The 14,972-nt window shown below is 37.0% G+C and overlaps 1 protein-coding gene across 2 annotated transcripts in view; it reads left to right on the top strand.

Moving 5' to 3' along the window:
* The window catches only part of LOC103713551 (sodium/hydrogen exchanger 6-like), a 33,982-nt gene that overhangs the window by 5,174 nt on the left and 13,836 nt on the right, over nucleotides 1-14,972 (top strand). For both annotated transcript variants that reach the window (XM_008800518.4, XM_039127272.1), the window contains exons 7-16: nucleotides 2,038-2,100; nucleotides 2,211-2,230; nucleotides 2,313-2,410; nucleotides 3,154-3,182; nucleotides 7,375-7,406; nucleotides 7,514-7,561; nucleotides 7,645-7,705; nucleotides 7,796-7,893; nucleotides 8,057-8,132; nucleotides 8,234-8,253. In XM_008800518.4, coding sequence (XP_008798740.2) covers nucleotides 2,038-2,100; nucleotides 2,211-2,230; nucleotides 2,313-2,410; nucleotides 3,154-3,182; nucleotides 7,375-7,406; nucleotides 7,514-7,561; nucleotides 7,645-7,705; nucleotides 7,796-7,893; nucleotides 8,057-8,132; nucleotides 8,234-8,253 — 545 coding nt within the window. The remainder of the gene's footprint in view (nucleotides 1-2,037; nucleotides 2,101-2,210; nucleotides 2,231-2,312; nucleotides 2,411-3,153; nucleotides 3,183-7,374; nucleotides 7,407-7,513; nucleotides 7,562-7,644; nucleotides 7,706-7,795; nucleotides 7,894-8,056; nucleotides 8,133-8,233; nucleotides 8,254-14,972) is intronic.

Raw genomic sequence — 14,972 nt, 5'->3', positions numbered from 1 at the left:
TACCGACCCGTGCTGCCGAGCAACCGGTCCCGTGCTCGGTACTGGCACAATAGATCATGTTTTAAATAATATATTCGTTAGTAATTTGTACTATCATTGGATGCTATTAGTCCTCTTTAGAAATTCGGAACAAATTTGTTAATTTATGCCACTATCAAATTTCTTTAGCCTCTGTTAGTCATTCTAGGTCATCACATACCAACTGGGATCAATGCAATACTGAATTTTCAGTTCATGTCTAATGATATCTAGACTGTTAGATTTTAACCCTAAGCCTTTCTTATCGTATTTGAAATCATGGGCAATCTCTTAGAATTTGTTAATGGACATTGCACTCCAAGGTCCATATCAATTTTTAACTTTTCCAAAAAAAAACTCTTTTTATGACTATGTCTTTGTCTAGAATGACATCTTTGCCACCCATTTATAAGAAAATCTAAAATATATTATCGGGAAAATTGTTTTTACAATCTTGTTCTTATGCTAGAATTATCTCACCTGGACATTTTTGACCCCTTGGTGATTCTAGGAAATAGGCCATAATAACCAATGGGAATAATTCAACAAATTCTTGATATTGCTAAATGCATGGGAATGGACAAAGCATCACACCGTGCAACTCAACTAAGCTTTAATCACTCGGGTACATGAATCCTTTTCCTCCATTCTACTCTATTTAGGGCCACACTTTCTGAAAGATGTAGCGATATCAACTCCTTCTCAACTACTTCATCCCATATGATTTTCTTCTATTTCTGCCCCTCTTTCCTTTTATATATATATATCAAATCACTCCTGGTGCATCTCTCGGCCTATATTGTACATGTCCAACCAAAACATCATACTATGCAATTTTCATAAAATAAGAGGCATATGCTGTTCAAAAATGGTTATATGCTGACTATTTTGTCAATGGATGTTGAAATTAGTGCTTCCTTATCTGAATATTATTGATGAACAATAACTACAACCATCTAGCCTTTTCCTAAATTTGGGGTTAGTTTTGTGGATCCTCATTTTTCAAGTGTTCCTATTTAGGGCCACCGCTGATGTTATTTAAAGTTTTTTTCCATATCTTCCCTTACAATCTTCATCCATGTTACCTTAGTTCTTCTCCTTTCCCTGCAACCTTTAGCACAAACTAAAGTATCTCTCTTTACTGAAGTCTCCTTAGATCTTTGTTGTACATGTCCATATCATCTCAATCGTTTTTCTCTCACTTCATCCTTAATTTGTTCAACTCCTATAGCTTCTCTAATATATTTATTTCTTATTTTATCCTTTCCAGTTTTACCACACATCTATCTTATCATTATCATTTCTAACATACTCTACTTGTTTTCAATATTATTGATGGAATGAGAAGATAAAAATGATGCATTTTCATAACATTATTTAATAAAAAATTGGCAGCCATATTTATGTGCGTGCTTCCATACTTGGTGCATGCTGCATAAAAATAATTCCAGGAAAAAATGATCCTGTGGATGATCATTTTGCGATGCAGACCTCCCAAGAACACCACATCTAAGGTCGTTTTGAGGCAACTTAATTAGTTCTATGTCTTGTAGTCATGCTTGTCATGATATGTGGACAATTAAAATTTTGGGCTTGACAGTTGTTTGATTGTGTGTGCAATGTGATGATCACCACTGTTTCTGTTTCTTCTTCTTGTCTCCTGAGTTTTTATAATATCAACTCCTGCAAACTTCATAATTGGTGCCTAATATAACCCATGTATCACTTTCTCTTGAAGAATTAGGTTTCCCTTTTTCTGGGAATATAGTTTTCCTTGTTTATTATATGATCTTTTTGGGACTGTTAGATCTATGTAGTTGCATGGACAGAGGGTTATATGATGTATGAAAAACGATATGAACCTGACCTGATGGCAATTCTTTGAGGCCTCACATGGAGATCGTATATGTGGCGTCTGCAAACTCCATGTTGATGGCCCTCATCTGCACAGATTGTCTACATAAAGCTATACTCTTATATTTTCAGTAAACATTAAGTCACTTATTTAAATCATTGCAGGAACTTGGCACTGATATGAACCTCTATGCCTTGGTGTTTGGAGAGTCTGTTCTAAATGATGCAGTATGTGTATTTCCATTGTCTGAAAACCAGTAATTCCAGTAACTCATGGTTATATTTGTCAACTGCTATTGCTTGTTGCTTGACATATCTTTTCATTGTTGGCATTGTAGATGGCGATCTCCTTGTACAGGTTTGCTTAAAGTGCTTGAAACCTGCTCTTACTACTGTTCCTTATCTATTGTTCACTATTTGACTGAAATATTATACTCCAGGACAATGTCATCAGTAAGAAGTCATGCTTCATCAGGACAAAACTTTTTTATGATTATTGTGAGATTTCTTGAGACGTTTGTTGGTTCATTGTCTTCAGGTCAGTATGAAATCTTACTATCTACATGTTTATTAAATTTCTTGTTCAGGCTCATTTTTCACATTCAAAAAAGAAGCATGAATTCTTTTCCTTGCATCAGAAAAGATGGGGAATTTATGCAAAATACCTTTTTTGCATGAAGATTCATAATTAATTGCTCAACAATTATGTTGTCACCTTTCTTTTATTAGAGTTGGATTAGTCAACCTGTAATATGGAGCAGGCTCTCATCAACTAATATTTTATAAATATAAATAAAAAATAACATGTAATATCTATATGGTATATTTTTTCTATCAATTCAACTTACAAACCATACCATTCTTTGGCACTGTTTATGGTACACATAATAAATTTATTCAGAGAGATGTTTTATTTGGAACTCAGATTTGTCTAGTTGTTTACAGAATGCTGTTACCATTAGGATCCAATCAATTGAACAATTTGTTGGCTACCTCTGGTTATTAATTGATAGTCAACTGGTGACTATTGAGTAACAGATTTGCATTAAATTTATTGAATCTTTTTTCTTTCCTGTTCATTTCTTGTACATTTTGGTCCGTCATGCATCATTTCTTGTCATGTAAGTGATAGGCAGTTGAGCCTGTCAGGCAATTACCTGATTAAATAAGACTTGGATTTGTCTCAAGTTTTTTGTTTGTTGCAACTTAATTATGTATTTCACTGCAGTAATTTAATTGTAAGAATTTATTTTTCAATTGACTTATATCCTATTTTTACAGGGGTTGGAGTTGGGTTCACATCTGCTCTCATATCCTTTCCAATACCGTTTTGTAGTTGTTCTCAGCAGATTTATAGAGAAGTCTGTTACTTGTTTTTTTCCTGTTATATGTTTCCTGAATATTATACGAACCATTCTTGATGCCTAGTTTTTTGCTAGCTCATAATTTATTGTAACAAGTCAGGCATATGGAAAATAAGATTAGGAAATGGGAAAGAAAAAGAAAAGCAAGTACCGTAGCCATACTTGCTGAGGGACTGATATCACAAAAAGTATGATAGTACAAAGAAGAATATTTGCAGGTCAGAAAGCTTAGGCATCAAGGATAATGTACTTACATATTTTTTTTCTGTTGGATAATGTTAATGTGGCTGTCATCCTCAGGACATGTTCTTTTTGAGGAACTTTTGCTCTTATAATTTGCCTTATAAAGAGTGTTAAGGGGCTGGGCCTGGTGGCCTCAAATTTGTCCCAGCATCTGACCCCCCAGAAAAAGCTCAGCCCAGTCAGCCTGAACTCATCTGAAGAGTGAAGCATCAAGGTTTCGGTTAAAACACAAGCCCTAGATTTTTGGGTTGCTCTTCAACCAGGCCCAGCATATGGACAGTCATAGTCATTCATTTCTACCAAAACCTTTCATATATTGCTAACATAAATTTTAGTAATTTCCTTGTTCTTAATTTTACACTTTCTTGCAAAAATCATTTTATTGCCTCAGTCAGATGATTTTTGTAAAATGTTAGTTAAGGTTGGCTGAAAATATTTTTGATATAACATCTGCTCGCTTAAGGACCAAATAGAATAATCTGATTATCAAAATGCAACATTTGCATGATTTATAGAGCTATTTGATTTAGAGGCAAAGCAATTCAATTCTGGTCTGCTGGAGAAAGGAACTGCATGGGTGAATCTATGGTTGGTCTTCCAATCATTTACTTCTCTTTGCTTCATATGATTGCTGTTGGCACTGGAAAGCCTTTCCTAAAGCTTATGATGTGAAACTAATCAAAAATTACAGAGCTGTGTATGCATGCATGTGGCCATGGGCATTTATATTTTTTAATTTTTTTGGGTGTTTTGTTTGCTAGTGCGTGTGTTTGTATGTGTTTTTTTTTTCGGGAGGGGGGGGGGGAGGGGGCTGCGAGTATGTTGGTGTGGGGCTATGCATGTATGCATGTCTTATTGCTAATATAGCTTTTTTGAGGAAGTTCAGATTTGTTTTTTTTTTTTCTGTAGTTGTTTGACATTATTTGATCAGTAATTGAAGTTTACTATTAAGTAAAGGATAGGTTGAGTCCCTAAAAGATGCAGGAACGGACATTCTCTAACTTCCTGCGGAAATTTCTTATAGGCTTAAGAGCACCATATTGAGATTGTTATGTAGTATTAGACTATGCTACCAATGAAGCCAATTAAGTTTAGGAAAATGAGAGGGTCCACTGCCAAGGCAGTCCTGGTTGATGAAGTTAATATCAATCTTGATATCTCTATTCACTGGTGAAAATCCAGATTTCATGTCATTTAATGGCATAATGATTATTTAAGAAGGATATCAATCAGTACAATTTGTTGCCTTGATGTTGCAAAAATGCTAATTGTGGGAACAAAGCACGACTCAAATAGATGCATATACCCATTGTTGGAATTTGGCCACTATTAATGACTAATCTGTAGCAAAGGTGTGTGTTATAGTGTGGTGAAGAATGTCAATATGCAGCTGGATGCAAATCCTATGACCATATCAGTGCAATGTCTGAGGACTACCGAAAAAATCATGTGACTATTAGGTGGATGGAAATGGTATGACCATATCAGCAAAATGTCTGAGGAATGTTGGCAATATCATCTGACTATTTGACTTATGTTAAGGTCTTTGTTCGTCAAATAGTTCTAGCACTGTGCTTATAGGGTTAAGTGTTCCCAAGTTTTGAATATCAAGATCTGAGGTGCACTCTTGTTGCATTATTAATTAATCTTGGGTGACAAACAAACCTCAAGGGACAAGAAGTAGCTAGAAGTCCAGAACAAATCTTAATGGCAATACCTTTTTTTTGTTTTGTTTTGCTTAGAAAGTGGGGATCGCTGTTGATGTCAAGGAGGCTGGTGTAGCCAATCTGAGGGTTATGAATGAGCAAAGCATAGTCATCGAGTCTCTCAATGAATAAGGAATGGGCCCATCTCATTATAAACAAGTGCATTAACCTGTTCAATAATATAAAAGGCATGCAAATGAACATCATCTGACTGGTGCTGAGTTCAAGAGGGGGCTATAGATAGACCTTCTAAGATCATTGCAAAGAGCTCTATAATTTATTTTCATTATATCAGCAGGGAGACTATGATTCAGCAATTGTGGTTTTTGTTTTACCTGGTTTTCATCTTCAAAACCTAGGATAGATGTTTCATTCTACTCATGCCTTGTCTGTGGAATCTTCAGTGATATATGCTAAGCTTTAGGGCTCAAGAATTCATATGACCTTCTGAATTAAATCTTTGATTTGCCGTCATTGTTGACTGATGATGCTGTTATTCATAGAGAGAAGCAATTACAACTTCTCATCAACTCTGGCTGTTGCTTAGGTTCCAAGCAGATTGTAGTATAACTGCTGAAATGGACTGTAATTACAAAGCATAAGAATTAATGGAGAGTAGGCTATATATTGACCATCTGTGTTCATTGCAAAAAACTCTATGGTTTATTTTCACTATATCAGCAGGGAGACTTCATTAGTGATTGTGGCTTGTTTCACCCGGTTTTTATCTTTGAAACCAAGGATAGATGTTTCATTCTACTTATGCCTTGTCTGTGGAATCTTCAGCGATATGCTAAGTTTTGGAGCTCGAGAATTGAGACTACCTTCTGAATTAAATCTTTGATTTGCAGTAATTATTCATAGAGAAAAGTGATTACAAGTGTGGGCTCGTGCAGAGCCAGGTTCTCCTCAACTTTAGCTGTTGCTTTTGTTCCAAGCAGATTGTATAGCTGCTGAAATGCACTGAAATTACAAAGCACAAAATTAATAGGGAGAGAGTAGCATAATGTGATACCTTGGTGTGGTCAACAACTGTTAAGCCTAGGATTAGGAATTTTCCTAGATTTAGTAAATATAGAGGTAACATAAAACTAAAATGTCTGGACATTAGAGAGGATGACATTAAATTGAAGTATTTCTAATGGAAAAAATTCATCAATATACCCTCTAATGGGAGTAGCCTCCAAGATATTATATTTTATAAACTCATATAAATTTAGAACGATCTTTGATCATTTGGTCTGGTGTCCCCTTTTTATGCAGTAGGTTGATAGTATAGATGAGTGCAGAAATATAAACTCTGGTTATGTAAGCCAGACTAATAAGCAGAGATCACACAGAACCCTGCGAACTCTTATCTGACCCAAGATTGGAATTATGCTTAGGCAAGTAGATAACACTGAGTGGAGCTATTCTGCACCTAGGTCAATTGTTGATTGATTATGCAATTTTCTTAAAGGTTGTCCTTTCCAAGCAGGAAAATTCTTTGTAGGTTTAGTTCTTAAAGTAGAACTACCAACAGTCTGACCAGGTGAAGAACAAATTACAGATCTACATGTTGTCAAAAGACATGATTGAGCATCAAGTTTGAAACTTGGAATCATGTCTAGAGAACAGTATGGGAAATATTCTCTCCATGGTTATTTAAATGGTGCAGCTGATAAAGCAGCGGCACAAAGACAACTTAGAAGCTGTGATTTGGTGACTTAGATTGATGCTTCCCATTCTCTTGTGCGTATGTTGTAATTGAAAGTTTACTCTTGGAATTCTGTTCCTAAGACATGAAACAAGAATAGTAAAAAAGTAATTTGGCTGTCTACCAGTTAATGGTTTATGTTCTGTATATGCATTCTCAAGGACTTAGATTCCTTTTACACCCTATTTTTGTCGATGCTACGTATGAACATATATAATGTTTTGTATATCAAGATCAGATTTTTACTGATTAAAGAAAATGGTCAGTAATCTATTTTGGAGGGTAACAAGTGTACTTGCAACTTTTCATCATGGATGATGTATAACAAGATATATCTGGTCTATGCACCTCGTTTCTTCATAATATTCAATATTGCTGCATATATTATTATAGCATTGGGTTCTTTTTCTTGAAAAATTCTGACAAGGACGTGTACTTTGGTTTTCATTTTCTCTGTAATAAACTATATTGAAAAACCTTGACCACTTGGTACCTCTTTAAGTATGCCGGATTGGACATTGACAAGTAAGTATGGCAGTCATCTTTTCCTATTCTTTGATTTTTTTTTTTCAATCTTCTCATATCAATTGGCAGCTATAAAAAGTACTGAATGACCTTGTTTGTTCTTCCAGTCTTCAGAATTTGGAGTGCTGTCTGTTTGTCCTTTTCCCTTATTTTTCGTAAGCCAATACTGAATTCTTATTTCTGCATTCAGTTGCATCTGAAAGTCATAATTTGCTAATTGTTTGATTTTTCTCTCCAGCTACATGCTAGCAGAGGGTCTTGGCCTGTCTGGAATTGTTTCTATATTGTTCACTGGAATTGTAAGTACATTTTTTACCTGTTAACCTGTACAGATATCCATATTTGGTGCTAAATGGTTTCAAGATTCTTTCTCATTCCATTCTTTTCAGGTCATGAAGCATTATACCTTCTCAAATTTGTCAGAAAACTCTCAACGCTTTGCTACTGCTTTTTTCCACCTTATATCATCATTGGCTGAAACTTTTGTGTAAGATATTGTTGCATGAATGATTTTTTTTAATGCTTATTAAATTCTTATATGAATCATGTCATTATCTTCACTAAATACCTATATTTCTTTATAAATGTTAATTGTATTTCTTGACCAACTTTGCAATTAACTTTCCTTACTAAGTTTGTTTTGCCTGCAGATTTATATATATGGGTTTTGATATTGCTATGGAACAACATAGCTGGTCACACGTTGGATTTATCTTTTTCTCAATTGTATCCTTTAAAATTTATTCATTATGCAGAAATTTTATTACTTTTAGAGGGTTTCTTTGGCATGGTCTTGTTCTTTCCTTAAGTCTTCATTAAACACCCAGCTGTTCATAGGAGTTGCAAGGTATGAATTTCTGAATCTCCTACAAAACTTCTATATTGTGATTTATGCTTCTGTTATAAGGGCAAAGTATTGGATGCCTTGATTTTTACTTCTGCAATTTATTTATTGATTGACTTTTTATCTAGCGAGCTTGATGTGGAGATAGATAGCTCAGTTCTAAATCTGCAGTTACATTCCTAGCATTTTGTAGATCATTCTTATTAGCCAGGCTTTCTTTTGCTCTTCATCGATCAGCTTCTCCAGGTTCTCCAGGATTTGGTGTATAGTGCAAACATGCCGAAATGATAAGAGTTGTGCTTTCTAACTTTGATATGATCCTAATATAAGATTAATATGTTCTTTTAACTTTCTTATATTTAGGGGTGCTTGCATTGTTAGAAGACATGACCCTTGATAAAGGGGCTCATAAAATTGAACTGAATTTTATGGATAAGGTATTAAGATCATATTACATGGTTCATCATTTTTATCTTCTGTTATGTCTATTTACTAGGGAATGCATAAGTGACTTTTGAGAAGAGTTAGAAACTAATGTGGTGAGAGTGTTAGGTGCACTTGTGGCAACACCAAGGTTTGACCCTAAAGTGCATAACTTGCTCCATCATAAATGATCTTCTTGCTGGGATTCAAGAGTTGTTGTGATGTCATTATTGGATGGTGTTATGTTACTTGCTGTTATATCTAGGGGTTTATGTAAAATTGGAATTGCAAATGAAGTTTTCAGAGGATAACGGGCCAAAACTTAGTTACTAAAGTGAAATTGGATTTTACAGAAATGATTTTTGTAGAATCAAATGATAAATTGGCCCCAACAAGCATTGATGGTGATGAGATAGCCCAACTTGAGCAGCTTACAAGCTTGGATCTTTTGCGTGTAAGAACATTGAGATAGAGAAAGATGTCTGATAGAAAAGTGGAAGAGTGGATGAAGCAAAAATTTGCTTCAAGGATGTTGTGTCACCAATATATGCCCTTTGTGACTTTTCAAGAATTGTGATCAATAGTTGAATCTGGTACTATCTGCATTAGTACGTTATTTGAATGGTATGGTATTGTGCCGACACCCAGTACTCCAATATCAAAATTGCAAAAATGTGGTGACATACTGTATCTCAGCATGGATTGATTCAAAAGGGGTGTACTCATTAGGGTGCAAACGAGCTAAACATGAGCTAGCAAAGCTCTATCTGAGCTTGGCTAGAAATAAAAAAAATGCTCAGATCAAGCTTGACTTGAGCTCGAGATGAGCTTTGCAACTCTCCCCAAGCTCCACACGTGTATAATTGAGCCATCTCGAGCTCAGCTTGTTGAAGCTTGAAATTGAATCAAGTGAAGATTGAACTTGCTTAGATCATGAAGCTTGGCTTGTTTGTAGATTTTGCTTGTTTAAACTCAAAGCACATGTCAATTCAGTTATAAAATAACTTAAAAACAATTATGTAAAGCAAGAAAAAACTGAAGTTTTTCCCAAAAATAGAACTTTATCAAAGAAAGATTGATGCTTCTAACAAAAACAAAAAATCCTCTTTTAGCTCTTATGTTAATGTATATTATTGAAAAACTTTTATTTAGATTTGAGTTTCGAGGAAATAGAAAAAAACTAAATAAAGATATTCTATGTGTGTTTGTACCAATCAAGGTTAGCCGAATTGTGCCGACCTAGCTGGTTCAAGGCGTACCAAATTGGATCGGTTGATCACCGGCATGGTTCAGCCGGTTCGTCCGGGATATAAAAGCTTCACCTTTCCCCTTTTCGAAGCTTCTCCTCTTGCTCTGGTTTGAGACACTATCATTGAAGCCCTCCATCCTCGTCGAGTCAATGATAACGAGGTCTCCAGCTAGGTAAGTCTCTCTCTCTCCCTCTTCCTCTCTCTGTCAACCCTGTTACCAGATATGGAGCTCTTGAAGCTCCCTCGTAATGGCTCAAACATTTCTCTCCTAGTCTTTCTCTCTCCCTCCCTCTCTCCCCCTCTCTCTCTTTATCCCCATCGCCAGATTTGGAGCTCTCGAAGCTTCCTAGTGATGGCTCGAACCTCTCTTTCCTTCTCCCTCTCCCTTTCTTTCCTTCTCCCTCTTTCTCTCCTTCTCCAACTCTTCATATTTCGGTACGTCCCATAATGGCACAGTACAGACCTATACTATGTGGAACCGGTTGGTATAAGCTCCGATATCGATTTGGTATATCTTGGTACTAATGCTAGTTAGCAACAATATTTTGAAAATCGACCAGGCCGGCCAGTTGAACCGTGAACCAACCAATGCGCGGTTTAGATATACTCTTAAGCCCTTTTCAACTAAAAAAATCCTATTTATGAGAATTGCTTAAAATTGCAGTTAAATCGATTTGTCGTTTGTATCACTTTGGGTTTGAGCAAATCGATCAGTTTTTGACCTCTTATAATGACCTAGTACCTCACCTTAAAAGGCCAGCTAGAAGGTATTATTAGGATTTTTTGGCTCTGTATAAGTATTCAAGATCTTCTTGCATAATTGATTTGGGACTAGATGCACACTCGCATGGGTCTTTACATGCTCCCCTTGTTCAATCTTTAGCATCCTTGCTAGGCTAAGGGTTTAATCATAAAGAACAAATCCAATTCAATCACAAAAAACAAAATTGGCCTATGGTCAGCTCCAAATAGGCTCGTGCTGCAGTATTCCTTAGTCCATATGGGCTATGGGCTAGGTCTACTCTAATATCATTTGTAACGATCCAAGAGTCTTTTGTTAGGCCATTGCCAAGATCTGACATATATTGCTAGCTGTCTAATGGCTGATTTGGTAGATTGCTGCAAGACCTAGCCCTAGGATGTTTGCTTGTCTTATTGTGGGATACCATTATTAACCTCCAATAGTTAATGTTGCTGGAATTTGATGAGTCAGACTTCTATTTTTTGCATGGAAGAGAGTGCTAGATTTTGTTATTATTGTTTCTTTTGGCTCCCACATTTAATTATGTTTGAAGATGGTGGTTAGGTTGTAAGCAACGCTATACTTTTACTGTCCATCTTCTTTACGTCATCTAATCTCCTTATAAAAATTTTAGGTGTGTAACCATTGGTATGTGATATCTAAACCTCATAAATTCCAAAATGGTGATCATCTACATGCCATTTCTATCCATCCTATACAAAACATTCTTTTGATCCATTAAACCTTTTTTTTAACCATTAATTAGCATTTTAAAGAAATACATGAATGTCGCATATCTTTCACAAGAAGTTTCGCCGTACCTGTCAGTACCGGGTGTACCGTACTGTATTGGTACCAAATCTATATGCAGTCTTGTACTGTATCGACACTCAATATGTCTTATCGTCTCGTATGGTACCGTGTACTGATACTATAATAGGATGGTACCTATACAGGGTTCGGTACTGAGATGGCGAACCTTGTTCTATAAGTTCTGTCTTGAATCAAGTTAATATAGTCCTTGTCAATCCAACACCAATCACTTGGGTGCCATCTTGTTGCTGTCTGTTTTGGTGTTGATCTAAACTAGGTACTCTTGTGCCTTTCATCAAGTGTTTAGACATTTTTTGGGGGCTTTAACTAACGTATCTTTGGTCCTTGCATGTTGTTTGCTAGCTCCCTCACATCTCTTTTCTGTACTTCGCAGTCCAGTGACTCATTGGTGGTCTCTCTCTCTCTCTTGTTTCTTTTTTACTTTTTTGACATGCTTTATCCCAATAAACTTCCAAGATTTAGTTTCTTTGGAGCCTCTATCTCTTAACCGTCAATTGGCCATTTGCCTCCTTGTTGTGCAACTCTCTGATATCATGACTAATCAATCACATTGCAATGTTTATTACAAATATGATACTATTGAGGACCTTCAGCTTTGACTGTAGAACGCCGACTTTTGGACACTTCATGAGATTTGGTAATTTCCCTCTAGAATTTGTGTATAAAGTTTATTCTCTGTATTTGAGGTTGCTTACTAGACTCAGCAGTTGATCTTGGAGTTCTACTCATGGATAATTGCCTTCAAGCATGAGCAATATTCTAGGGGGTGTAAGTCTCTCCATCTAGTGAGACAAGATATCATACATTTAGGAATTTTAAATGCCTAAAATCAGTTGCTTCATTAGATCCTTGCTTCATGTTGTATCTGAGATCATCGAATTGGTTGTTCAGGAGACTGACTTTTGTGCATTGGCATTTCATCATGTCATGAGCTAACCTGCAATTCAAGATTCTTCTCGCTGCGGCTTTATAGATTACTTTTATTGCTTGCAATTCTTCCTCATGGCTCTTACTCTGGCTTCCAGTTTTCCATGAGTGATGATGTCACGACCCCCGCCCCATTCCCGGCGGGCCGCCGCGACGGTCCTAGGGTGCGGGTAGGCATAAGGCCACCAGCCACCGCGTAGAACCCTACTACCTATCAATCATCAATAAATCTTGAAAAAAATTTGGCATGATGCATGCACAAAATGATCACTTTTCCTATAGTGACCTGTCAGGATTATCTCAATACATACAACACACTACCTGTCAGAGCAGCAATCACATAATCCGTCACATAATGAACCTGGACAATATATATCAATACATTATCTCAGGCATATAACTCATCTGTATAAAAATCTGGTTCCCATTCCATCCATGGTCAAACCCATATCCACAACAGGATCTATGACTGTAACTATACACTAAATACAACAGAAGGTTTATAATACACCAAAAGGGTATAAACCTCTATCTACATTATACTATACTATACTATGGAGCGGCACAGCTAGCAGGCAACCACTAATCCTGCTCCTCTCTATACAATACCTGCCCTGCAATCAAAAATATCAAACTGGAGAGTGAGTATATAAATACTCAGTGAGTGGAGTAGAGAGTACTATGCACATGAGACAGAATATAATCATGGCTCGAGATGAAATCTCAAGATCAATAACAACATGAACATGAACTCAACATAGAGAATATGGAGTAAATCATCAATATCACCACAATCAATATCAACTCATCTGAAGCATATATGGAATAATCAAGTCAACATATATGCTACTCATGAATATGCTCAACATGTCATAGTACTGAATCATATAAATCAGGTGTCAATAGGCTGAATCATCAACAAGACAGCTATCGGGAGGTGGGTTTTACGCCCCAGGCGAACCAGCAACAACTCTCTACTGTCATATGCATACATCGAATATGACACCACACCAATATGTAAATCATCACTAGACAGCTGTCGGGAGGTGGGTTTTACGCCCCAGGCGAACCAGCAACAACTCCCTACTGTCACATGCATATGCAGGATAAGACACCATACCGATAACATAAATGCTAGACAGCTGTCGGGAGGTGGGTTTTACGCCCCAGGCGAACCAGCAACTCCCTACTGTCACATGCATATGCAGGATAAGACACCATACCGATAACATAAATGCTAGACAGCTGTCGGGAGGTGGGTTTTACGCCCCAGGCGAACCAGCAACAACTTCCTACTGTCACATGCATATGCAGGATAAGACACCATACCGATAACATAAATGCTAGACAGCTATCGGGAGGTGGGTTTTACGCCCCAGGCGAACCAGCAACAACTCCCTACTGTCACATGCATATGCAGGATAAGACACCACACTGATCATATAAATGCTGGCCAGTATCCAGAACAGAAATCCATCTCACATCTACATACTAAACGGCACCTCGCGGGAATTCTACATCCGCGGAAAGCCATACTGCACCTCGCGGGGTCTTAGTATGCCCGGCGGCAAGCAGAATGTAAGTCGTAGGACCGGCCGATCCTACGCCTAGGGCCGTGTCCCCCCCTAGGAAGGGACTGGGCTCCGCCCACCCAGAAGGCTACTATGTGCACAAAGGCCGATGTTCAACCCCATCGACTATAGGTGTCCTGCAGATACTGTCAAGCCATGCATGAATGCCATAATGCACCCTCCCAATACTCTACTAAAAGGAGCATAATTAAGACTACCACTCACTCGACTCCGACCCAATCATAAACTAACATCAGGTTTGGGAGTGAGGGGTCAAGGGTGTGCAATGCAACTCAATATACCACTTACAAGTCTTTGAAATAGAGGAAATGAAATCAATTTACAAAAGAAGTCATTTCACAATTCAGATCCAATTTAATTACTCATAAAGAGTATAATCAAGGCTACCACTCATAAGTCTTTGAAATAGAGGAAATGAAATCAATTTACAAAAGAAGTCATTTCACAATTCAGATCCAATTTAATTACTCATAAACCCCTCGTAATTCTTCTCAATGTTTCCTCAAATGCATGAACAGAATAATCAAGCATGGAGAATCAAGATTATAGAGGAATCTACTACAATATCAATCAATATGCTCAAGTGGAATCAATTCACACTTGGCGACATTCATGAAAATGAATTAAGGAAGCTCATGGTGCAAAGTACATGACTCCCACTCACCTGTCAATCCGGCACGGCCTCGATACGCCTCTAGAATTTTACAGTAGGCAGCAGGGGACTTCTTCCTCTTGTTCCCTAGCTTCTTGCCCAACTGTGACATGCATTTACAATACATTTAGTCTTGTATCAAGGGCTATAATCTACGTGCCAATTATAACATAGGGAACTTTAATTGATTCAACTCCCCTGTTCCCTAAATCTTTTCTTTTCTTTCTTCTTTTTCTTTTTAATTAATTAACTCACCATTTATGTGTATTAGGGACTCCTTTGCATGAGTACAAGGTCCCTTT

This window comes from Phoenix dactylifera, chromosome 1, assembly GCF_009389715.1.
Source record: "Phoenix dactylifera cultivar Barhee BC4 chromosome 1, palm_55x_up_171113_PBpolish2nd_filt_p, whole genome shotgun sequence".
Classification (NCBI taxonomy): domain Eukaryota; kingdom Viridiplantae; phylum Streptophyta; class Magnoliopsida; order Arecales; family Arecaceae; genus Phoenix; species Phoenix dactylifera.
The sequence above is the reverse complement of the archived record's forward strand: the minus strand, read 5'-3'. Positions and strand labels throughout refer to the sequence as shown.